Source organism: Melospiza georgiana, chromosome 8 (assembly GCF_028018845.1).
Source record: "Melospiza georgiana isolate bMelGeo1 chromosome 8, bMelGeo1.pri, whole genome shotgun sequence".
NCBI classification, from domain to species: Eukaryota; Metazoa; Chordata; class Aves; order Passeriformes; family Passerellidae; genus Melospiza; species Melospiza georgiana.
The window spans coordinates 8,935,747-8,962,170 of NC_080437.1; the positions used below are offsets into that span (position 1 = coordinate 8,935,747).

General features: G+C 44.0%; 1 protein-coding gene across 1 annotated transcript; it reads left to right on the forward strand.

Moving 5' to 3' along the window:
* Positions 1-52: 52 nt before the first annotated feature.
* SLC16A9 (solute carrier family 16 member 9) lies at positions 53-18,500 on the forward strand. Its single transcript, XM_058029105.1, has 7 exons — positions 53-138; positions 4,132-4,187; positions 5,640-5,867; positions 13,676-13,819; positions 14,770-14,865; positions 16,379-17,287; positions 17,601-18,500. Exons 3-7 carry the CDS (start codon positions 5,672-5,674, stop codon positions 17,777-17,779), a joined length of 1,524 nt encoding a protein of 507 aa, XP_057885088.1. The 5' UTR covers positions 53-138; positions 4,132-4,187; positions 5,640-5,671; the 3' UTR covers positions 17,780-18,500.
* The last annotated feature ends 7,924 nt before the right edge of the window (positions 18,501-26,424 follow it).

Genomic DNA, 26,424 nt, shown 5'->3' on the forward strand with positions numbered 1-26,424 from the left:
CCCGGCCCCCGGCAGCTCCTCCCCCGCCCGAGTTACAACCGGTTCGTGCCGGCCGCGGCCCGCCCGCCGCGATGCGGGGCTACCCCGGCTCCCCGGGGGCGGCTCCGGGCCCCCGCCCCACGGGCCGCCCGCCCGCAGGTAACGGGGCCGGGACCCGCGATTCGGGCGGGGGGACAGCGGGGCGGGGGGGCGGACGGACGGACGGACAGACCCCCCGCAGGGGCCGCTGCCCCCGGTTTGGCCCGGCCCGGCCCGGCCCCGCTCTGCGGCGGGAGCTGCCCCGGGAGCTGGGCCGGGGGGCGGCAGGGCCGGGCCGGGGCCCCGGGGCGGCTCTGCGCGGTCTGCGGGGAGCGGCTTCAGGAACAGGAGCAGGAGCGGATCGTGCCGCCGGCCCGGGGCGAGCGCATCCCTTGCCGTGCCCACCGACGAGCGCCCCTCGGTGTGGCTGCGGTGCCTCCTGGTGTGCCCTGTTTATCTGATGGGCACTGGGCGGTGTGCGACATCGGCACCGGGCAGCGGGTGCCCATCGCCATCGGTGTTTGTGTGCCCATTGCGGGAGCCCACCGAGCCCGTAAGTGCCCATTGCGGGCTCCCCGTGTCACCCCGGCGGCTGCCCCGGAGCAGGGCACTGTGGCACGGCCAGGGCGACCTTCAGTCCCCTCCCGGAGCGCTTCAGTCCCGGCTCGGTGAGCGCTCCCCGTGGGGACCGGCCCGCAGCTGGAAGGCGTCAATGTGTAACGCGGGGCTGTGGGCTGGCCCCGAGGGCGTGGGGAGAGGCGAGGCGAGCAGGGGGCTATAAGAGGCCGTGCATCCCCACGGAGATCCTGCCAAGGGTGCGCACGGACCGGGCGAGCGGATGCTGAAGGGAAGCCTCGCAGGTTGGGATGCGTGAGGCGTCGCGCATCGTGCTCTCGGTTTGCAGAGCACATCTCTGGTAAATCATGTAGGCTCGTGGTTTCTAGCAGCGCTGGCTCATATCTGCCCGCATGGATGCGTGCTAGTGACCGACAGGCACTAAAGTTTTTCATTCGGGGGGTTTCCATCCGCTCTGGAGCAGTGAGGCTCTGGGAACAGGTAGGACTGGTTCTGGTGAGCTGACAGATTTGTACAAAGCTGACTGGTTTATGTGCTGCCCCACTGATGCTTCTTAATGTAAACTAATTTTGCACTATAGAAAAACATTATTTGTTTTCGTTCTGGCGTTTTGTTTTGTTTAAAATTTCACACTTCTGTCATCCATGTGAAATAGGAGGAAACATTGATATTGACAACTCTCTTATTCAACTGACAGAAGGGCAAGTAGAGAAATGTGACCAATAGGCAGATCTGAATATTGAGAACTAGAAGGGAAATACATATATGTGTTCAGTGTCACACAGGAAGCTACTGTACTGTAGAATACCAGTTAAAGTCAGATATCGTGGAAGTAGAGATGCAACTTGCAGTGAATTTAATACAATGCTTGTGCTGTTTTGTCAGTACACATGCAGGTGTTGGATATGATGAGCATGTTAAAAGCACCTATGATGCAGCAGTCTCATGCTCTAGGTGTTACTTTCAAGCTAAGGGTAGCAGAAATTTCAGATGATAATTGCAAGGACTTGCCTGAAAAATAAACAGAAATTTACAAGAAGTCTGATTCAGCTTATAACGAGGGATGTTACTTTTCTGGCTGGTGCCGTCTTTCTTTGTAGCAGAGCCTTGCAAAACTCGAGGAGCCCAGTGTTAATCACGCAGTGTGTGTGCTGACATCAGCTCTCTCTGCAGCCATGTGCTGCTCACAGAAAGCACCACACTTCCCCGGGCTCTGGCTGCGCAAAGAACGAACTGGAAACAATCACACTGCTACTGTCTTTCTCAAGATTCCCTTTGCCACAGATTAATACAAGTTGCTGTGCTGAGGGCTAATGTTTCAGTGGTGCTCATGTTCTTTTTTTGTGCTCGTCTGTCATCTTTAAGCCAAATTCTAAGATTTATAGGAAGGGAGTTCAGTGTTGTGATAATGGTGCTCAGAGCAAAGCAAATAGTTGCAGCCAGACACTTCTCTCTTTCCACATTGAAGCTGTTGTTCAGTTTGTTCTCTAGAGTTTCTTTTTGTTGTGGTTGGTAAAGGCTTTCATCGAGCAGCTCTCTTCCTCTGATTCTTATTCGCAGTGAGTACAACTCACTGAAAAGCTTTTTCTCACTAAATTTCAAGTTACTATTCAATTCTTTATGCTTCATGTCTCTTTTTCAGTATTTTTAATTTAATTTGGTTTCCTGGAGCCTGAAACAGTATCCCTAGGCTTAGTGAACAGAAGGGTTTGTGAAACTGTTCCCACCTGAATCCTGAATCTTGAACAGTTGTTTATCTGTTACCAGGATTACACAAGTCTTCCTGGTTGGTTCTGAGAAAAAAACCCACAACTATTGACTCCCCTCACTTCCCTCTGTGTGGGCTTCTGTGTCTTCATTTTTAGTGCCCACATTTATCTTTACACTTTGTGTCCTCTTTCTACACAGACAGAAAACAGTGAAAGGCACTTTGCATCCCTCCCAGGTGGATGCACAGGTTTGGTGTCCATGCAAATGAAGGTTTAATTCTCACTGTCAGTTCTTTTCCCTGCTACCAAGCTATTACAGTACAACCTTCCCTTTCGGAGAAGCATTAAATAATGTGCCAATGGAAAGTTGATATCCATGGTCCCAGCAGTGGCTTTGTTGTGCAGGACATCTTTAACTATGGTAGCAGAGGGCTCTGGGGAACAGGCTCCTCATGCAGCTCCCTGCTCTCTCCCCCTCTTTTCAGGGGAGTTAGGAAATACCTCAGTTTAGGTATCAGGCACACAGCAGGGTGAGGTGAAGGAATAACCTGCAAAAACAGGAGGAGAAGGGAAGGGAAAGCCAGGTCATTCAAAAATGACCCTGGGATTTTACAGATCTGTTATACCCCAGTGGATGATTTCTGGGGAAATTATGTTTGTTTTTTTTTTTTTTACTTTTTGCCCAACAGTTGTGGACTATAAATGGCTTGGAGCATTCAGAGAATAGAGATGGTTGATACCTAAAATTTTGTTATTGAACTAAAAGATGCAAAAGAGATCTATGATGCAAAATAGGAGTTGTCAGCATGTGGAAAGTTAGCACTTTTACTGCTGTAAATTGGGTACAGTTGGTTAAATTCAGTTATACTCTGCAGCATTGCAGCAGATGACAAACTAATCCAGAGGTTTTTAGTCTTTCTATTAGAGGAGACTACGTGACCTAAGACTGCAAAAACTTTTTTCCTCTCCTGCCCAGTCCTTGCTTCCTTCCCATGAAATATTTAGAATAGCAGAACTGAACTCAAGAGTTGTCTTTGTGGTAAATTTTAGGGCACCAATATAATGGAAATCAAGGTAACAGCTAAAATGTGTTTGTTTTCTAAAGTTTATTTTTAAATAAATATGAGTTGGGGCTATTCACTGTCTACCTCCATTATTGTAGGGTTTTTCTGAAAACTTCCTTGCTTTGTCTCATTGTCTGCTTTTAAAGCTGTTACTTATTTCCACTATGTTTTCCTCTAGGCAGGGACAGAACAAGCCAAGTGAAAATTACTTAATTCATGGACAGATGCATGGGTCAGCTCTTGGGGACTGTATTCAAATAAATATTTTGTGTGGAAATGCAGAGATCCCTTTTTGTGTAAAAGGCATTGTTATAGGAAAGTGCCTATGACTTCTGGCTATCCCAGCTGCCACCCTTGCATCTCACAGGATCAAGGGACACTCACCAGGCATTGGAGTGAGTCAGAATTCACATTTATTAGCTGAAACAAATAAGTTTGTAGCATTTGTAACTGGGAATGGTGTATCTTCAAGGACAGTCAGTATATTAAAATTGTAAATCACTCCCAAAGGACCCAGGATGTCGAAATGTATTTCACATTAGTCGGCGATGTTTTTGTTATTTGAGGGCTGAAAGCTGCTGTCAGATGTTAATTAATTGCAGGAGATCAGTACTTCTCCACTGAGATAACTTGTTTGCTTTTGAAGTTCCTCTAGGAAGATTTTAAAAAGAAGAAATTTCATGTGAAGCCTCCATTTTTTCAGAGTTGTGTTAACTGTTGCAGTGATATGTTGGCTGAAAACTTGCTTTGTTGTCTTTTTGCAGGTGGTTGTCACATGAAGGTACATTTATAGGAAGCTGACAGATTTTTGCCATCATCTGTGAGTATTTACCCTCAAAGTCACATTTAAGTGCATTTGCAAACTAGAACTGGCCTTTTTCATGTCTCTATACAATTCCTCAAAATTTTATACTATAGAGCTTTTGTTAAGTTTTCCATGCAAATTCTTAAAAATTGCCCGAGAAAAGGGTGTGAGGGTCTCAAATGGGAATTCTGTTATTGTCTGCTTCTTGTTTTCCCCTTTGCTTTCATACAGCAGTAATTTTTTTTCCATTTCCTCTGGGCTCCTAAGTCAAAAAGGCAGTGCAATGCATTTATTTTTCTGCTTTGTCTCTTGGGAGTCTCCCAGAGCAGAGCTGTTACTGCAGCAGTCTTAATGCTCGAGCTGCAGTGTGGAGGTGGTCCTTGAGAATATTCCATGAAGAAAACAGGGTGAGATCTTACCTCTTTCTATCTTCCAGGGTGAAGGAAATAAAACTATTGAGAATTACATATCTGGTTAGTGGCAGAGCCAGGAGCAGAGCATGTGTTTTGTATTAATCAAATTTTATTCATCAGATTGCTCCCTGTAGGGAGGGAGGGCAGGCTGGCTGTGTGCACAGGGAGACTCCAGAGCAATGTAGCCTGGAAAAACCTCTAAATTTGCCAGATTTTAGAAGTACTGATCCCTACATTCACACTCTAGTCTTGAGAAGATGTGAGGGTGGTGGGTTATTTTAAGCCATAGATACACAGGTGATGGGTTGGGCCATGCCCAGGAGCAAGGTGGTGCTTCTGGAGTCCAGGCAGTGAGTGCCAGTTTGGGGAAGGCTGATGTGTGCAGAGGGCAGACACTTTCACAGGTTATAGCAGATTTTTGTATGCATGTTTGCTGCTGTCATGCAGCCACACCTGTACACAGTCTTAGAGCTCACTTCACTAACATACTCAAAGTGATTTTTGGATGCAGCTCTCTACACATCACTTTGTTGCCAGAGCAGAGTACTTAACTGTTGCCACTGCCAAAATGTCAGTCTTCCTCTTGATCTGCCCCTCTCAGAGTGCACTATCTGGTGGCAAACACCTTAATAAATGGAAAGATAGTGTGCTGAGAGTGGAACTGAGTATAGATTTTTTTTTCTCCTTTTTTAATATTCATGGCTTTAACAGCAGGTGACCATGGGGCTCTTCTGCTGAACCGTGGCAGATATGAATGCCTGAAGTTTTCGGAGAGCTTATTTAGCACTCAGCAAATGAAATGCTTCTCTTTCATGCAGCGCTGGTGTATGTCCAACTCTATGTATGATGCTTTAGGTGCTGCTGTTCTGTTACCCAGCAGTTCCAATTTCCCCTGCCGTGTGCTGCACTGTTCCATGCAGTGTGGCATTTCCAGCTCCCACAGCCTGTGTGCTGCAGCTGCTCCTGCAGGATGGCTGAACCTGCCGCCTCTGCACAGCTGCCCTGTGCTCAGGCAGGTGTCTGACCATGCTCCCTCTGGGTCTTGTCTGCACAGGTGCTGCCCTGCCTCTGCCCCCAGCTGCCAGGATGGCGTTTCGGAAGCCGCCGGACGGAGGCTGGGGCTGGGTGATCGTGGTGGTTTCCTTCTTCGCCCAGTTCCTGTGCTACGGGTCACCGCTGGCGGTGGGAGTGCTGTACCTGGAGTGGCTGGATGCCTTTGGAGAGGGGAAAGGCAAGACTGCTTGGGTTGGATCGCTAGCCAATGGAATTGGATTGCTTGCCAGTAAGTGCAGAAGCAGTATCTGTCCTAAATTGAAATGTCTCCAATTGATGCTTTCGTCTGGGTGTGTGTGCTCTTGGAATCGTATCAAAGACAGCTGCAAATGAGGGTGCTGCATTTTTCTTTTAGTTTTATATTACATTTATAGTTTCCTTTATACTTACTTTTATGCATAAGCCAGAGGAATATAATGTTAAAAGAGCAAGAAAAATATTCCCTTTATTCAAATACAATCATTTTGAATTTTCTAAACTAGAAAAGTCACACTCTATAAGCTGAACAGTAATTTTGTTGATGCATTTTTTTTAATGAGACTTTAAGACTAACATTTATATTATTGTCTTAAAATCAGAGCAAGCTGTTAGTCCAAAATGGTTCAAGTGCTTTATGAAAAAAGTCAATGAATGAGTTACTAATTTTTCAGCTCTAGCAGCAAACCTACCAGTGAGGGTGGGTGAGGGCTCCTTTTCATTCTTTATTTGAGAAAAAACTCCCTTTGAAGGCTGGAAAGTTATGGGTAACAGTAGCATTAAATGAAGCAACTTTCCTAGAAACTTTTCTGTAGTAAGACATTGTCACTTGGAGAGTAACAGCAGAATTTTAGGGAAATAAAACCCCACCTTGACAATTCCTAGGTTGTTGTTTTAAGATCAGGCACGGGTATTTACTGGGTCATATCACTAACTTCTGTTTTTCAACGATTTACCATGGGAACTATTATCTATTTGCTGGATCTGGAAAAAATTTCTAGTCAGCAGGGGAGCTGCTACAGGCAAAAGCAATAATGTGGTTTAATGGACAAAATGCAGCTCAGGATCCTGAGGAAAATCTCCTCAAAAGAAAGTTGATGTTCCAATAGCAATACCGACCTGAATAAAGAGCACTGCTTTGTATGGCCCCAGAACGGATCAAGTACTGGTGTCACTCGTGTGTTAGGGTTTTTTTACCACCAGGCACAAGAGAAATGGGCAAAGGCAGGTGGATCACTGAGCACAAAAAGACTCTATTTAGTCTGAGGGTGTTATTGGATAAAGGACTGGAGATTGCTCTTCCATCATCCTTTTTTAATTTTCCTGTGTCATGGGTATTAACTCCTGCTATTCATCAAGACCTCAAAATACTTGAGTGAAAGAGTGAAGTGGGGGAAAATAATGATAAACAAGGTAATTGCTGAAGGAAAAACTAGGCAGAAGGAAATTCAAGAGAACACCCTTTTAGGAGACCAGAGGTCTCTGGCTCTGTTAAGAGCCTCAGTCCCCTTTCCCTTATGTCAACATTGTGCTTGTTTCCAGATGTTAGTGCCCTCTGACTTGCTGCTGTGGGCAATTCTCAGCACTGCTTTGTAGCTGGCTGGTTTTTGGCTGGGGTAGAGTTCATTTTCTTCTCAGTGGCTGTGTTTTGGAAATGTGCTGGATGCAGGGTTGATAATGTAGAGATGTTTTTCTTACTGGTGAGCAGGGCTAACAGAGCCAAGGTCGTTCCTGCTGTTCCTGCTGCCAGTCTGGTGAGGAGACTGGGGGTGCACAGGAGGTCAGGAGGAGAAACACCCAGGACAGGTGACCCCAAGTGACCACAGGGATGTTCTATGCCATGTGACATCATGCTCAGTAAATAAACTGGGGGGAGAAGGAGGAAAGGGGGGGGATCTTCTGAGAGATGGCATTTCGAGTCGCCATCACACGTGATGGGGCCCTGCTGCCCTGGAGATGGCTGAACTTGCCCTGCCATGGGGAGCAGTGAAGGAATTCCTTGGTTTGCTTTGCCTGCATGCAAAGTGTGCTTTGCTTTCCCTATTAAACTGCCTTTATGTCAGCCCAGGAGTTTTCCAGCTTTTACCTTTCTGAGTCTCCTCTTTCCTGCTGGTGGGGGAGTGAGATCGTGGCTGCGTGGGCCTGGTTGTGGTAGAGGTTAAACCATGACAGCAGCTATAATAATGATGAATAATACAAATCAATGATGAGTAATACAAATCAAAGGTGCTCTAGTGACTGATTTTGGTATGGAATGATTAAATGTAGGTTTGACAGGTTAGGAGGAGTGCTGTCTGTCCATGTGATTTTATTCTTTCAGTTTGGCATTCAGAAGCTTAATAATCATTCCTACCCTTTATGCCTTCAAAAGAAAGTGCAGGGAGGGTCCTTTAATTACATTGATGTTATCAGAGTTGACTGAAAACAAAGTCTATGTTCCCAGCTTTACCTAAAATGGAAGTTCCCACTGCTTGTCAAGCTGGGTACTGACCCTAATGATAAATCTACTGAATTTCCTCCTTAAAAGTATGCAATTTTATGGTACAAGTTGTTTAGTTTTAGTTTTCAGCTGATGAATGATGTTAACTTCAAGTGGTATATTTTGAAGTGCCCCTTGATTAGTGTGATGGATGTCTAGAAAATGTCATCAAATTACTTCTAAATTTTCTTTAAAGCCTGTAACTTGATACAGTCTTTTTGCCAATACTCCCACACTTTTAATTAAGGCTCTACTGGAGAGCCATTTAGACTCTTCTGTGGGCTTTATTCAACTTAACATCACCTTTCTGAAGCTGTAGATACCAGACTGGAAAAGGAATGACAATTATGGTAGATTAGCAGCCACAGCCAGGAAATAAATCAGAGTCCATTTTCTTAGGAAGACTTTTCTCATTGATAGCACTGGCAATGACATTCACCAGCTTCTCTAACAGAGAAAGTTGGGACCAGTGACTCTGCTGTATTAGTACTGTAATTTCACCAAACTCAAGAAGATATATATAGCATCTGGCACAGAAAAAGGTTCTCTGTCTTCTCCCCTTCCTTCTGCTCGTGTAATCTGAAATTTCTTTTCAAGCAGCCGATGCTGGTGAGCACTTTCATGTTTGCTGCATTGGTATCCTTTCTAAAATGTTTACTTCTGACTTCTGTGAGAGCTAAACTTAGACTGGAGACATAGAAACCCAGAACAGCACCTTGTTTATTTGGATCCATTTCCTGGGCACCTGGTGTTCGATTTCTGTCCTTTTGCTCGCAGCACAGACGGTGCTGCTGGGGCCAGTGTCCAGCCTGAGCTGGAGAAGGGAATGGGGCTGGGATCCTGTGGGCTCCTCCTCGCAGCATGGCTTGGGTTGTGACTTTCTGAGAGGAAACCTTGCAGAGCAGTGCAAGAAATGTGCCTAGAGGAGTGACAGACAAGCATCAGTGCTGCTGTGGGAGGCAGAGGTGAGAGCTGCCCTGCAGAATTAGTGTTATGACAGTGGTCAGGCTATGGCAGATGGGACACAGGGCTCCAGGGCTTGTTCGACAGGAAGAAATTGAAAAAGCTTAGTAGGTTTCCCTTACTAAAACAGGCCAGAGGAGGATATTTATATATATTCTTGAACATCATGTGCTTCTTCTGCACCAAATGTTCTTAATTTTGCATCCATTCGGAGCCTGAAATTAAATTTAATCCATGTTCCACTTGTTAAAAGCAAAACAAAGACCTTGGCGCCTGTAATTGGCACCACAGCTGTTTATAGTAAGGGTTGACTTCACAGTCCTTGGCATAGGAAGAGACATCAATGTCTCTGTTCCCACTTCCCTTCATTAATGGAGGGAGAGCAAAGGGAGGATTCTCTCTTGAAAGGCACGCCTTGATTATTTGATGGGGTGTTTCTGCTGATCTGAGGCATGCAGTGCTAGGTGTTTAAAAAGCTTAATTTTGTGTTTTCCAGCAACAATTTTACTACTCTATAACTTTTACTACTCTATGACATCAATTATACCACTCTATTTTGCAGCATCTACATATTTTTGAACACAAACCTCACACAGCCATAGCCCCCACTGTAAAGTATGGATGCTGTAAATAGCTTATGCATAGGGGAGAAGGGTGTCCCCAAGATTCCTCTGAAAAAAAGCCAAGTTCATATAACATCATTTTTCTAGAAAGGAAATGTCTTTCCAATCAGTTGGGAGTGGGTTACTGCCCAGTGTGAAAAGCTTTTTTTCAGATCTATACTCATATCCAAAGTACAAGCATTTGGAGAATATTATATTTATTATAACCAGGTTTTAGAAATGCACTTAATATGCAGAACATTTTCTTGTATTCTGTCCAGTGGATTTTAATGCAGTCTGCGACCATTTTTTCTACTCTACAGTTTCAACAGGCTCGGACAGATGCCCAGGTAGGGTGGGTCAGATTAATGCCGATGATAAGAAAAGGAACTCAGTTGTCCAATACAGTTTGTTTAGCAAAAGGTTTTGTGTATGAGGTGAAGGAAGGAGGATCCTTGAGATTAGTGAGTGGAGTGGAGGGAGAGAATGTTGTTTTGCAGGGTTTTTTTTTTGCTTTATGTGAAAATATTGAGGAAGAAGGTGTTACTTCTGGATGTCCATTAAAAAAACCAACTTTGTGCTTGTCAGGAGGTCAGCACATTTCTGCAGGTTTAAGTTCCTAAGTGCAGCAGTTGCCTTGTTTTCATGTCTCAGGAAGGACTCACAGACACATCCTGGTCTCATTGAGGGTAAAGTACTTAATTCAAAATAATTTTAATAAAAATACTAATGTACAAATGATCCCTCCTAGGTGTTCTTCCTCTTTGGTCCCCCTGTATGAAGATCTCCTGTGAAAACCAATCTTCCTTCTGCTTCCCATTTTGTTGACTGCTCCCCTGATAATTGTGCTGCTGACTGCGAGCTGTGACAGGGTGTGTGCAGAAGAGCAGTGTCTGTTCCTGTGCTGTCTTCCTAGAGTTAGCTGTCATTCCAGTAAACTGTGCTGCCACCTCTTTTTGATTGAGTTTGGTCTAGTTTTAAGATACATCATTTGGAAAGGAAAAAGCCCTAGGGATTTTATTTGTAAAAGAGGTAAATATTTATCAATGTCATAAAATATTGTACTAGTTCCAGTGCTAACCCCTGGAGCTGCTGGCAAACTGAACAAAATGCTGACTTAAAAGCTATTTTTCATGCTTACTATTGAGGATTGCCACTGGGATTTTTTTATGTTGTTCATATTATGGTGAGAGTCAGCTAATGAAAACCCTTATGCTGCCTGAAGATCTGTTTCCTATGTGGCTGTATGCATCCTGCATTCTTCAGAATGCCCACTTTGAGCAAAATCCACAGGGCAGGTCTCAGTCCCACTCTGTGAAAGTTGGATCTTTACTAGAATTTACTGCCTTGAACCCATTGTGGTTCAAATATTTGTAAAGAATGACAAGTTTGTGTACAGTCAATTCTTGTGCAAATACTGTGGTGATAACTGAAGGTGCTGTGCCTGGTGTAAAAGAAAATGCCAGTGCTATGGGAAACAGGGAAGGGGAAGCAATGCAAGGAGGCAGGAAAGGACAAAGATGCTGGCTTTGATGCAGCATTTGAAAATCCAGGGGATTTTTTTTGTGACTGATTTTCTAGCAGTGTGATGAGTGTGAAAGTCGTGCCTAGTGTGAATGGGAAGATGGAGCTGTTCTCTGCTCAACTTGGGGACCTAAAATAATTATTTTAATGTTTACAGTGGCACTCCTTCTTATAAACAGGGCTGTTGCTGAGTTGCCAGATGTCTTGCTGTGCGAGATGGGAGATTAATGCCGAGCTCTCTGGAGCAGGTTCTTCACTTTTGTGCAGGTTGTTTTCCATGTCAGAGTGAAAAGATGTCTTTGTGCTCTTTGTTCTCCTTTGGGATTAGATTTTGTAAGCAGAGAGGCTGGAAGAGCATCTCCTTGGGCCTTGTCAGGGATGCTTTTGTTCATGCTCCAGTGGAGATGTCCTTGTCAGGTTATGAAGCCACATCCTTCAGCTCTGTTGTCTTGTTCTGGCTTGGGGTCAGAGGGTCCAGTTTCACCTGGGATGCTCTAGCAGGGATCAGTGATGTCTGTACCAGCACCACCACCCCAGACTGGACAGACACCTTCTGAGAGTAGCTGTGTCCAAATATAGAGAGCAGGTGGAAGGGAAGTGCTGTGTGTTTTAGCAAGGTAGTAGGTCAGAAATAAAGAATAGAAAGAGTGCAAATTCCTCTGCTTAATTGTATTATGTTAACACTACTTTATTTTCTTTTAGTGTAGAAGAATTCTTTATACAATACAGAGTCAATCCTTTGTTCATTTTTAAATCCCGTGGTTTTAGGAAACATACCAATCTTAATTTGCCAGTTCTAGTAATTAATTCTAAGAATCAGCAATGCTCTTAGCCTTTGTTCTCAGCATGTTACCCTGCCCAGGTTATGGTGGCCAGCTTTCGTTCCCACAGTGTGCTGACTCTTGAGAAGCAGTAAGTGCTTAGATCTTCCTTTTTCATTGCTTCCAAAATCCAATTAAACCTTTCTTTCCTGGAATATTTTCTTGATTCCTCTGTAACTCTGTTTGCCTGGATAAGCCCCAGCTCAGACTCACCCCCCTTTATGTTCCCTGGGCAGATAGCTCTAATGTAGGGCAAAAGTTCTGGCCTGCCTTGTCTGTGAGGATCATTTCACCTGCTGACAAATCCCTGCTCCTGCCTGCCTGAACTGCTTGTCCCATGGCTGGCAACCACAGGAAAACCTTTCCTGCATTCCCAGCTGCTCTCTTCTGTCTACAAACCTAGGCAAGCACCATCCCCAGGCTCCAAGTGTTTACCTCGTATCACCTTTCTGGGCTCACCTCCCATCTGCTGGGAATCTGTCCTGTGACTCAGGGAGCACTAACCTTGGCAAATGGCAGACTCCAAAATTACTGCTTGTGCAGATTGAATCGACCATGGCGTGTGTGTGTGCATCCCTTCACATGAGGTGCAGATGTTGTGAGGTGGTTTTGTTTGTTTGTGTTAAATAATGGCGTTCATCTGTGCATCTAACTTCTAATCTCAAAGTTGCTGAGTTTAGAAATGAGGCTAACATCTGAGTTTATGTGTGAAGGTTTGAGTTTCAGATAAATTGTCTTTGCAAGCCAAGTCCCTTGCTGGTTGATTCTTTATGCAGGGCACCAAACTTGCACACTACTTAAGACTAAAAGATGTATTCCAGGTCACACAGCTGAGAATAAGTGCTTGTTCTACAATTTCTGTGAGGAGAGAACTGGCTGAATAGAGGCAGGGTGTGAATTCTGCCTCACTTTTGTTCTTGCTTTGAAGAGCTGAGAGCTAAGAACTGAGAAGTATTGAGGAGTGAACTTGAATGTTGTTATGGCTGCTCCCCGTAAGTGACTTATTTTCTGTAATTTCACAGGAGGAGCAGAGATAGGTAGTAAAGGGTTCTGTTTAATTCCCTCAAAAATCAGGGAAGAATGATGCTTATCCTTGCCTGGGATGCCAGCAGAGGTTCCCTCTGTGTAAGCACCAGGTGGCATTCTTGCTGTGACCATGATGCCCAGTGACTGCCTTTCCTTTCTAGTTTCATACATCACATACCAAGATGAATACAGATACTGTGTTTCTGAAACACAGGTTTTGTGCTCTGGCAAAAAATACCTGCTTGCTTAAGGCCTGGCTGATGGTCTGCCTTGGTTTTGTGTTTCAAGATGAAGATTCTTTTCAGAAACTTTGTGCACCTAAGTTCTGTGGTGACAGTCCAGTATGTTTTGGATCTCCCTATGTGTAAGGAATGTTTCCCTTGCTCTTTCCCTCCCAGCCCAATGACCCTTTCATGGCCTTGATGTTCAGTTTCTCCTTGAGAAAAATTTTGCTAGCCTGACCATGAATATTTTTATAACTGCTTTAGAGAACCCTGTGAAAATGAGTACTCTGAATTGTTATCTAATATAATTATACATGTAAATAGTTATCATAAGAAACATTTCCACAGATTGATATTTTTTTAGAAGTTCTTCCTGGTGCTGGTGTTTACTTGGAATGCTTTTTCCTGTTTTTTTCCTCTAGGTCCTGTCTGCAGTATATGTGTATCATCTTTTGGAGCAAGACCTGTAGCTATCTTCAGTGGCTTTATGGTGGCTGGGGGCCTCATGATGAGCAGTTTTGCACCTAACATATACTTCCTCTATGTTTCATATGGGATAGTTGTTGGTAAGAAACACCTTCCCTTCATTTAGTCTTCATTATTTTGAGTGTTGTTTTATGAATATGAAATGGGAAACTGATTCACGGAGACAATGGTAGACAAAGGAATACTTCATTTTTGGGCAGGGAGGGATGTTGCATGGGCAGGCTGTTACCATGATAAAAACATGGTAACAGCCTGTTCCAGAAATACCTTCCCTTCATTTTGAGAATTAGTGTTCATTATTTTGAGTGTTGGTTTATGAATATGAAATGGGAAACTGATTCATAGAGGCAGTGGTAGTCTGGGACTTTATTTATCAAGGAATGCTTTACTTTTGGGCAGGCTGTTACCATGAAAAAAGATAAAAACAATGTAAATGTTCATGAGGGTTTGAAAACAGTTTATCCTCTGTTGACACAATTGTTAGAGATGGAGAAGCTGAGGTTTTACCCAAGGGCTGGAATCGAACAAGTCTTCTGCTGGCATGAAATGCCAATCTTAAGGGAATAATATCTCTTCTGGAATTCTGTCACATACTCATTCTAATTTGATAAATTAGGGATCATTAGGGAGCAGTGCCGCTCTGCCCAGAACTGGATTGAGCACAAAATGCTGCGCTGGAGGCACGAGAGCAGGTGGTGACCTGCCCTCTGTGCTGCCGTGGGTGGCTGATCAAGTTAACTGTGTCAGGCACTTGGGCACCTCTGTGGCCAGCAGGGCACCGTGCCACGGGCAGGCAGCTCTGCCCAGCCCTGGGCTCAGAGCCCTGGGGCCCTTCCACAGAGCACAGAGCTCAGCTGGAGCTCCTCAAAGCCAGCCTGCTCAGCAGCAGGGACGGGGAGGTGGGACAGTGCTGAGCAGGGTTAAAGGTACCTCAGTACCCAGGGCACACCATGGCATCACCTGGGGGATAACAAAGGGCATTCATTCCTAGAGGAAGTAGCATGTTTTATATCTCCCTCCTTTTATGCAGGTCTTGGATGTGGCCTTTTGTACACTGCAACAGTCACCATCACGTGCCAGTATTTTGACAAACGCAGAGGCCTCGCACTTGGGCTGATTTCAACAGGTAGGACTTCAATTGTCATTCTCTCCAGCTTGTCAGCTCTGATGCAGCCATCCTTACCCTGGCAATAAAAACCAGAAGATTATGTTTTTCTCAGTAACTTAAGAAAGTTACTACTTTCTTAAATAAAAATATCAGTAGCAATGAAGGGAAAAACTGAGGCTTCAGATACAATAGTAACTAACTTGCAAGTTTATGTATGGGCCATCAATATAGATGAGGAAAGGATATTCACTGAAAACAGACTCAGGTAGCTTGGGCTGTGTGCCCCAGATCTTAAGGGGAAACATTCCATAGATCCTCTTTTTCCTCTTTGTTCTTACCCAGGATCAGAGGTGAGAAAGAGATTGGAGATGCAGGATACAAATGCTGCATCACCACTACCTCACATTAGCTGTACCTCTACAGTTTTTAGTGGCCTGAGTAGGAATGGTTACAGATGGCTCCTGTGCCATGCCTTGCTTTCTGTGTGCCATGGGGCGCCTGCTCTGACCTCTTTGCTCGAGCAGCTGTCAGTGAGGAGACACCGGATCAGTGTAGTCAGTGGTGTGAGACACTAATACCACATCCACACAAGCTGAGTGAAGAGGAGCTTCTAGAGAAATGTTCCTTGGGATCATTTCCAGTGGCTTTGTTTTGCATTCCAGGTGGGTTGCCTTAAAGCCTGATCTTATTGTGCCCTGGTTAATTTCAGAACCTGGAAGGCAAAACAAGCATAGATTTTGTAATTGATTTTTCCTCTGTTTGCACCAGACAGTCTTCAGCAAATAATTTTAAAGTTTGTCATATAAATTGACTTGAAGACCAATGTTCTGTGTCTGTGAGAGGACACCCACTAGTTAAAATGGATATGTCCTCACTTCAACAAAGAGCCTTTTCTTTAAATTACTGGGATTGCATTAAATGCTTGTGCTCCTAGTAATTTCTCGCTCTTCAGTGTTTTCTTCTGAATGGCCACATGTGCATGCTTAGTCCTGTAGAGCTTCAGAAATGCCTTTGGGATAAACTCCCACCTGGCAAACCCTGCCCCTAAAACACCAGGCAGTCAAGGGCTGCTTCTAGGAGGGGTCTTGGTGAACTCCTGGTCCATTTCTGCCTGGGAGGAGGAAGGGAAAAATGTTGGAGTGGGAAATTCTAACTGTGCGAACTCAAAATGGTACCTGAAGGGATACATGTGTATGAGAGCAGGGCAGAAGAGTGGCTTAACAGTTCTTTGATGTTTTTAATCAGATATAGTATTGATCCTACTTGTTTATGAAGCGTCAGCTAGTGTTATTTGTCACAAAGTGTTCAGATATTTTGGGAGATTTATTTTGTGCTGTTGCTACTCAACAAAGGAACTGTAACTTCAGGAGGAATGATGATTTACTGGTTCATTAAACTTGGGAGAGAGGAGCACAAATGAATTACCACTCCTGTGGCACTGTATTCATAGCTGCTGAATTGTGGAATTTTGTTAGAGTTGAGGAATGGTCTTGGTTCTTCAGTTTAAACCAAACTTATTTTTCTTTTATAGGCTCAAGTGTTGGACTCTTTATATATGCAGCACTGCAAAGAGAGCTTATTGAGCTGTATGGACTGGATGGGTGTCTGCTAATAGTTGGTGCCCTGTCTCTAAATATATTAGCCTGTGGCAGCCTAATGAGACCTTTGGAATCATCCAGTTCTCCTCCACCAGAGAAAATGTTTGTAGACAAAGTCCCAGATCAATATTTTGTTTACCATGAAAAGGAAAAGACTGTAGAAGAAAACATTAGCATCCTTGAAAAGGGCTATATTGATGAAAAATCTGTGAACAATGTGCCTGACTGCAAACAGGATAGCATTTTGAATAAGAACACATTGAGCTCAATAAACGTAAATGAGAAAGACACTTACAAGAAGAAGGTTGTAGAACAGACAAACTTCTGCAAGCAACTCGCCAAGAGGAAGTGGCAGCTCTATTTGACCTACTGGAAGGAGACCATGGTTCTTTTCAAGAACAAAGTATTTTCAGCTCTCTTTGTTGCCATCTTGCTCTTTGATATTGGTGGATTTCCCCCTTCTCTGCTCATGGAAGATGTAGCAAGAAGTGCAAACATTAGTGAAGATGACTATTACATGCCCCTTATTTCCATTATTGGCATTATGACGACTGTTGGCAAACTTATTTTAGGAATACTGGCAGATTTTAAGTGGGTTAACACTTTATATCTCTATGTAACTACCTTAATAATGACAGGAGTGGCCTTGTTTGCAATTCCATTCGCCAAAAGTTACCTTACATTAGCGATGCTTTCTGGGATTTTGGGTTTTCTGACTGGGAACTGGTCAATTTTTCCATATGTAACAACAAAGACTGTGGGGATTGAGAAACTGACTCATGCCTATGGGATATTGATGTTCTTTGCTGGACTTGGGAACAGCCTCGGACCACCAATTGTAGGTAAGGGCAAGGTGTGGATATAAACTGAACATGAGCTTGTCACAACCAGACAGAATTTTGCATGTCTAATAGTAATGGAAAGATGAAATCAAAATCTGCAACAAAAAATAAAAGCTGTTTAGCTGATTATGTTCATGATTTGTCTTTGGGAGAACACACATTCCATGTCTAAGAGGTCAAACAGCATTTTAGATTCAACCTATGTAATTTAAATTTTATTTTGTTGTTTGAGTGGTTTTTAATTGTTGTTTTTCTATGTTGCCAGTGCTGTGTTGCATTTCACTGATGAGCTTCTCTCTTATTCCACTCCCAGGCTGGTTTTACGACTGGACGCAGGAGTACAACACTGCTTTCTACTTCAGTGGCTTTTGTGTCCTGCTGGGGGGATTTCTCCTGCTCTTGGCAGCACTGCCCTGCTGGAATGCCTGCACCAATCAGAGCTCCAAGCTGCCTCCAAATACTTACTCCTACAAAGTTGCATCTAACGCTTAGGTGACAACTGGAAAACACTTTGCGCCTTTTTATATTATATAGCAAAGTATTTTAGTAATTTTCCACTTATTTATGAAGCCCACAAATCCTCTTTCCACTAGAAAAATTCCATTGTTGCTTGTTGTTCAGTTTCTTTTTCTTCTTCTATTTCTTTTTTTTTAATGTTATTTTTAAAAACAGTCTTATTTTGTGTACTATGCACCGTGTTTTCAGCCTTTGTCTACTGTAATTTCCTTTCACCCTGTAAAGGGGGTGTTCCTGCTGTATTATCAGCTGTACTTTTTTTAAGGGGGGTTGGTATGGAGGGGTGAACACTTTAAAGCAAAAATGAAGGCCTCTTCTTTATAAGAGAAGGCTGGCATTTCTGCCTCCTTCCATAGGTCTCCAAGTTGCACAATTAGGCTTTACAAACCAAGAATTTGCCTTATTAAAATGTAATACTGTGGCAAGGTGCTTTTAACTTCATGCTTAGATTAACTTTTTTTTCTTTTTAAAGTTTCTCCAGTTTATGATTAAGTGCCAATTGTGGGAGGGAGAAGAGGGGAAACAATCAACCTTGTGTTGTAAAACTGAAATGAACATTATGACGAAAGTAAAGATTCTTATTACCACTGCGACTAAGAACCATGTTTATAAATACTGCACATTTTGTGAAGCCTGTTTATAAAACTGTTGAACCAAAACCTTTTAAAACCAAGGAATAAATGTGATTGTTGAAACCATGAAAGGAAATGCTGACTTGGTTATGCAAGCTCATAATCTTTTTATCAGGGTTGGAGAGACGCTCACTGAAGCCCACAGGTGAGTGTTTCTAAGCAAGGCACCCAAATTCTGCTGGTCCTGGGGGCCTCTCTTGTTGCACAACCACAGCTGAGTGGATTGATGCAGCTGCAGAAAGCTTATTAGGGCTTGTAGGGTGTTAACAAGGCAGACCTGATTAAAAAGGGGAAATTGTGACGGCAATGATGTCTCAGCTGTCCTTTTTAGGAACGGATATAGCAAGGAGAAAAGGCAGTACCAGAGAGCAAGAAAAAGCATGGGGGAGGGCTAGCAGAAGACGTTCAGAGAAAGCTGATGGGGAAAGAGTTGCAACACCTGAGCACCAAACGAGTCAGTGAGAGAGAGCCCTCGGAACCTCTTGTCTCTGTAGCTGCAGGCCAGCCCTGCGTGCTGCTGGGTTTGGCTGGCGTGGCTGGGGAACGCCGTGTGATGATGAAAGCTTTCTGAGCCAGGCAGGTGCTCCAGCACAGGCAGGGTGACTCTGCTGGCTCTGCCCTGCCCCGTGTGCCCTGTGCAGTGGCTTTTGCTCACAGATCTGCTCTCGTGCCAAGGCTGTGTCTGCACAGCAGTGACAAATCTCTCCACGGGTGGCACGTCCTGTGCGCTCTGGCTTCTCGCTGCAGCCTTGACGTTTTGCGGAGAGTGTTGCAAGGCTCGGGTGAGGTGGAAGCTCTGAGCCCTGACCTACAGCCTGCAAATGCCCCAGTAGTTCTCAGCAGTGCTGTGGGCTTCAAGTGTGTGATGTGATTCTGGCTCATTAATAATTCTCAAGGTAGAAGCCAGGCATGTAAGGAGCAATGTGTGGGGTTGAAGTGCTGTGCAGAGTTACTGTGTTTGCACACCTCATTAGGCAAGAGGGATGCAACATCTGAGTGGGGCAGACCTACGTGCAGAAATGTTCCCTCCTCTGGTCCAAGGCAGGAAAATCCAGCTTGGCTTCAAAGAGTTTTTGCTGACTTTCTGGGATTCACTTATGTTTGTTTGTATTAAAACATGACAAAGATGCTGTTAGTTTGTCACTTTATTTTTTTTCCTTCCATTTGTCAGCTGAGCGTACCATGTGGGTACAGGTACACTGATTTCCTCCTGATTTGCTTATTCAATGCATGTAGAAAGAATATTGAGTATTCTGGATGGCTATAAATGCAACTCCAGTCCTAAATTGGAGTCCTGGGTATCTGATTTGGATTTGCACCCATTTTATATGCTCTTATGGCAGCTGTAGTCATATTTCATCACATGAATATAAAAGTAATACCATGTTTTACACATCTTAAAGAAACTGTGGGGATATCCTGGGTATGATCAGGGCATGTATGCCTTCAGATTCTTCTTTTAAAAGCTCACTTCCTGCCAACAATACTTTCTGAGTCCTTTAAATACGAAACTGATGTTGAATTAGTGGTTGGTCTGAAAAAATGCAGCTGGAATTAATGCAAATGATTAGGTGGTATGTAGCACACTCTTGCAATGGAAATGGAGTCTATTATTAGGCAGCCTGATATGTGTGGAAATCTGACTAGTGATCTGTAACAGTTTCCTGATGTAACCCTACCCAGCAGTGAGGAAAGAGCCCTGACTGTTAAAGAATTTTATTTGCCACTGCAAGCAATATGTGCTAGGACTCCTTGCCCCAGCATGCTGAGCACTGTGCTTTTATTTATCTTGTCTTTAACTGGTAAACAGGACCCAAGATTTTAATGTTTTGGTTTTCCTGTTCTAGTTTTGCAGGGCTCCTTTCCAAGAAGATATTTCCAGAGATGCTGGAACTTACATTTTATCTGAGAGCCTTTCCTTCTGTCTTCATGCTTCGTTCAAATAATGAACCCATAGGGTTAAATGTATTTTAGAAGGTGGCAGGACAGGTGCAATGTGATAATCTGTGCCTTATTTGCTTGAAAAGTAGGTAATCAGCATTGACCGAGTGATAGGAGTAGGTAGAGGTAGGTAAACAGTTCTGCCATCTTGATTTTTATAGTCCCTGACAAATAGATCTGGAACAGATGGAATCAGATGCTTAAGTAATTACTCTTTATTGTACAAGATAAAGTTATTGTTTATTGCATAAATTATTCAGTTACTGTGGAGTCAGTCATGAATAGAACATTTATCTACCTCTTTGCAGATCCTATGAAAGTTTATCATAGTTGCTGAAACACAAGACAAATGAAACTGTGAAATATTATTAGATTTAGAGTGTACTCTGTGCCTTGCTGAATTGATGGGCTTTATCATTAGCTGTAGAAAGAGATTACATTCCTTTGGTGGCTGTTAATTTGTCTACATCATGCTGATCCTGGATTCCTGCATCCAGCCCTGACATTGAACAATGTGCTGAGTGAGGGCTATAAAAATTGATGGAGATGTTTGCATAGCATTAAACTGACATGGAGGTATTTTTTTATTGGAGAGATGTTTCACTTCAGATCATTCAGGAGGGCCTTTCACATACATATATGGTGAATATGTTTAGCTGAGCATAATACCAGTCAGATTAAAAGTGGCAAAATTAGAAATTATACAGAAATCCAGTTGAACAGGACAGAGAAAGTAGAAAAAGTTGATTTCCTATGAAACAGAATTACTTAAACTCAGAGGACTCATTTCAGTGATGCTTTGCTGTAGACTCAATTAAGTTGAAGAGTGAAGTTAAAGACTTGTCAGTCTCTATATAAGAAACAGTCTTTAGAGGTATGTCAATATGCTCTCAAATTACAAAATTATTTTTTCTGGTTTTGGATGAAGATATTTGTTCTTTTAAATGTTTGCTTTTAAGCAATCAAAACAGTTCAGAGGTGATACACACATGCTCAACTTAAACCGTTCTCTATCATGCAATGATTTTGTTGCAGGAACTAAATCAGAGCATGATTTTACCTGAAAGGGACCTTTAAAGATCCTCTAGTTTAGGCTCACTACCACAACAGTGATTTCAAGTTTCTCAGAGTACCTGCTGTTCCTGGTTTGTTGTCACTCCCATGGCTCTGTGGGAAATGCTTGACTCCTTTCTTCTATGTCCTCATTTGGGATGTCCTCACATTTTCTACAACAGCATCTTATGTTGGTTTTCTTTAGAGTGTCCATAGCTTCTTACAACAACTTTATTGGTCAGCTTTAACCAGCTGCGTTCAGTGTGTGTAGTACTTGCTTGCTTGGGCATTTTTCATTAGTGTTAAATAGTCACATCAGTCCAAGCAGACTTTATTAGCCCTGGTGCCATTTCATGTTTTCAGAAACTAGAGGCCCAGATATCTGAAATGAGCAACTTGCTGAAATTCTTGGCCAGAGCTATATAAAGAGAATAAAATATGACTGGTATGTACACAGATTTCTCTACTCTGCAGATGCTCAAGGCGTCATCTGCTGAGGAAAAGGAGTCTTATGCATGTCTGATAAAGAGGAGCTGACAGGGCAGATCCTGCAGCTCTCCCTGCTGTGCTTTCTTCTCCTGGCTCTCCTGTGTCAGGTGCAGGTGTTGTGCTGTGTTTGCTGCAGTTTTTAGGGGGAGGAGAGCACATGGCTGGAGTGTGAAGCTGAACATGCAGCCCACTCCAGTCTGCTCACTTGGTGTGCAGCAAGGAGCACCATGGAATGCTCAGGGGCTCACTGTGTGCCTCAGTGAGCCCTGAGCCCATTCCTGACTGAGTCCCCATGCTGCTGTACAGGGGTTGGGTACAGTGGCTTTCCAGGCCATAGTTTTATGTTTCCTGCCAGTCAAAGTGCTTGCTTAAGGCTTCCAGCTGCATTGTTGTGGGCGCGTTGCTGTAAATGCACCCACAGCACCTCTGAAAATGCTTTTTTCTTTTATTTCCCCAAGAGCAGCTGGATGTTTCTGTGGTGTGAGCTCAGGTGTAACTGCTGGCACACCATGCTGCAGTGTGCTGCATGGCTGGGAAGGACTCAGGGCAGTTCCTGTGGGAGCTGCTGTGCAGCCGTGGCCCTGTGCAGTGGAACTGCAGCAAATGCTCCTCTCCTCTGCCTTTGGCTCCAACCTGGTCACAGTTAAACTTGCAAACTCAATTTCACTTAATTCAAATTAATGTCTTTTCCTCCCTTGTTTCTCTCGTTGCAGGCTGCAAAATTATCTGCCTAACCTCTTTTCTCCTTTCCTGTGTCACACAGAGCTCATGTTGAAAAGTAAACACGTTTTCAGTGATTAACAGCAGAGACTAGATGCAGCTGAGTAACAAGATGAATACCTACACCCTGTTCTGTAAATGGCCAGTGCTCTGACCAACTCTGTATTTACAGATTGTATCTAAATTGTGTGGGTTTTTGTGGTTCTAACTTTAAATTTTGATATGTGAGAGGCATATCAGGTTGGATTAGGTCATGCTGCCTTTCATTGGAATCCAATTACTTTGCTTTTTAATTAAAATGTCCCTGGGTTGGAGTGGCTGTTTCCCTGCTTTGCATTACTTGGGGGACCATCTTCCCAAATTGGGATAACTGAAATCATCTGGAGTAGTATTCTCAGATTCTGTGAATTACAATAAATGCTTTGTACAAGGTTGTGCAAGAGATCAGAAAAATGCTTAATTAAATAACATTTGCTTCAAGTTAAACAGAGTCATGTGGAGGTACTGGGAACAAGTAGGGAACAAAAAATATATTTGTGAGAGTAGGTTTGACAATCTGGTTCCTCCCTGGTGTATCCATGATATGAAATGATTAAGAAGTCACTCTTCTGGGTGTAGGAATTTTAGCTACCAAAAAGATTCCTGGGAGAGGGAGATGGGAAGAAGAGATTCCCCCTGAGCAGACCATTACCTTGTTGCTTTAGAAACAGGAGACCTGAATTTTCATATGACATACTGAATAACTCCAAATAGGGTTTTATCATATCTGAAACTGGGAAGATTGATGGAGATGCTGCTGGCATCTCAGCTCCTCTGGGGGGGAAAGGTCTGCATTTTGAGAGTCTTTCTTTGAGTTTTCTCTAATTTTGTTCAAGAAGTAGTATCACAAGACTGCATAAAGCAGAGTTTATTGAACATAATAGGAGCAACTCTTGAAATGAACCAGTAAGGAGTGGTTCTATGCCATTGGAGAACTACAAAGGAAAAACTGCCTGTGCCTGACTTTTATATGGGCTAGGGCAGTGTCCATGGTGCAAGAGGATGCCTTTGCTGAGTGTACTCCTCCTTTTTATTTTCTTTTTTTTAATCCCCACCTCAGGTGCTGTGCAAGCTAGAGCCAGAGAGGAGGCAAGGACTAATCCCGTCTTACTTCTTTACAGCCCTTCAAAGAGGCAATTTTGTGTTGAAACTGTATTATTTATGAAAAATGGTGGCATATGGTGCCAGAGATAATTGCTTCAGCAAGAGATTAATACCCCATGAGCTGTCTGGAGCTGAAGCTGGAAGCTGAGTCTCCCTTCAGCTGTGGGGAGCTGTCAGAAACCAGCAGCAGTTTGTGGATGGAGCCTCTGGGAGGTCTGCCTTCCTGGGAGGATGATTTGGGATGCAGAAACTGGCCTGGTGCTTGCAACTTTTGCTGAAACTAATCCAACATTTCAAATTCCCTTTGAAAATGAGCAGACAATTTGCTGCCATCAAATTGTCAAGGAGCAAGGAGCAAACCATGATTGCAAAAATTCTGTGTTCCTTTGCGTTTTTCATCTTTCTGCTTCTTGGAGGAATTAACCTGGAATCAGCCAATTTCATGATATAGACAGAAATATAATAGAAACACAGAGTTCAAATAATTTGCAGGGCCTGAAAAAGAGCTCTACTTGCCTCACTACAATAGTTTTCAGCTTGTGGCTATTTTTGCTGGTGTTCTGCTCTTTAGCAGCAACAGCATGATAGCGCCTTTAGATAATGAAGCAATACTGCACTTTGAATGCTGACTTGTTTTCCCTGGAACAGCATCAAGAAAATGAAGAGGTTTAAGTGCCAGGTGGAGATTAGAGGAAGAAAATGAGATTCAAAACAGGAAGCAGAGAGAGGCAGGCTCCAAAACAACCTTCATGACATTTCACTCCAAGAGAGGAATATTGGCTTTTATTGATCTGTCGCCTGCCAGTCACTTTCAGTTCCACAAAACTGCCAAGGAATTGTGCAGCTTTCTGCAGGCTTTTCAAAAGCCTTTAAAAAAAAAGATGATGCTAGAAGGTTTAATGGGCTGGGAAGAAAAAAAAAAAAAAAAAGAAAATAGGGCCAGCAAGCAGTCTGAGCATTTGCCTCCCACTGTTTCATTGGGCAGTTCTCCACATGCCTGTAGTTCAGCTGCCTGGAAACCAGCTCAGCTGAGCCACCTCGGGACACCAACACACCCCCTGCCAGAGATGGGCTCAGATAGAGAGAAGCAGCTCCCAGGCTGCCAGGTGCAGTGTCTCCAGTGGAAGGAGCCTTGCTGTGACTCAGGGATATGTGTTCAGGCACAGCTCTGCACTCGTGTGTGCCTGGCGGTGGAGAAGGGGCAGCTCCCCCATGCCTGGCTGGCCCTGGCTCTGCAGGCACACCCTTCTCTGTCTTCTGGCGTTTCCAGAGAAGGCCACCTGAGCAGCCGTGAGCAGGAATCAAGCCGGAGGGGACGCTGCTGGGCTGACAAGGGCTCGCCTGGCAGGAGGTGCTGTGGCCTGTGTGCCCTCACCATGGGCACAGCAAAAAGCAGTGCAAGTAGCAGCAGGGGAGAGCTGCTTTCTTGTCAGGACAGCAACTCTTCCTTGCTGATAATTTAACTTGGCGAGCAGGCACGGTTGGCAATCAGATTGTTGTGATGAAGGATGTGTGGCAACCAGTCCTTACGTCTCTGCTATGACTTTTACCAGCTAAAATGTAGGAAAACTTATATTGATACTGTAGTAATCAAGAGAGAGAGATGCCTCATTTCTTGCCAATGATTACCTAATATGAAATGCATTTTTCCATGTCTACTTTCTGTCTTGGTTGTAGCTCTTATTTCTATTTTCGCCTTTTGCTTGAGAAGCCCTATAGTTTATCTATCAGGTCCATAAAATGTGCAAATTTCCAGGATTTACCACGTTTACTGTTTACAGTGGCTCCTGGTGGATTGGGATAAAATATACAAATGCTGTGTGTGAGATGAAGACCTGCTTTGAAAGCCAGTAATACAGGTTTGTCTGACAGAATCTCCATGTGTATCATCCCAGACTGTTCTTCGTGATAATTCAGGGATGCTTTTATGGGCTTAGCTCCCAAGGGTTCTCAAGGCTGAGGTGGTGCAACTGATGTATCACAGCATGACAGTGCCTCCCCAAAGCCTGCAGCTGCCATCAGCAGCGCTGCTTGCCCCAGTGTTTGCTGCCAATCCAGAGCCAGCAGAGCCTCTCCAGCTGGGTGTGGGCCGTGCAGGACTGTCCACACCACATCCCTGGGGGCACGCACTCCCTGCTCAGCTCCTGGGCTTGCTTTCCTCCTTGCCTGGATGCTTGGAGACTCCTGAAGCTGAGACACAGATCACCAAGTTACAGAGCAGGCTGCTTGCAGCTTTGAAGGAAAACTTCAATGAACCATGAAGCCTCGGTTAATTATTTTTCTTGCTGCTATTGTTTTTTACTGCTGCTGACAGCGGATTTACCTCTGCCCTCTCCCACAGGGATCCTGCTGTTCCAAACGCTGCTGTAAAAACCTGGTTCTCTGAGGAGCAAAACTAAACTTTTCTGTTTTCCTTTCGTGTTTATCCTTTCTCTATCCTTTTGAAACATCAGCAACCCTCACAAGTGGCCCATTCAGCAGCTGGAGGAGTGGCCCCAGCGGAGAGAGTACAAAGGCAGCCCCTGGTGCTCGGCCAGCCCCTCACACAGCCAGGCTGGGGCAGTGCCTTTCCTCACAAGCCTTTCCCTGGGCAGCAGGGTGCTGCGAGACCAAAAGCTTTGCTTTTCATTTAGACGTGCCCCT

Excerpts from the sequence above, each read along its gene's own strand:
- SLC16A9 (XM_058029105.1), top strand. The coding sequence starts at position 5,672 with ATGGCGTTTCGGAAGCCGCCGGACGGAGGCTGGGGCTGGGTGATCGTG. Across the intron at positions 14,866-16,378 it reads ACTTGGGCTGATTTCAACAG|GCTCAAGTGTTGGACTCTTT; the intron begins GTAGGACTTCAA and ends TTTCTTTTATAG. Across the intron at positions 17,288-17,600 it reads CCTCGGACCACCAATTGTAG|GCTGGTTTTACGACTGGACG; the intron begins GTAAGGGCAAGG and ends TTCCACTCCCAG.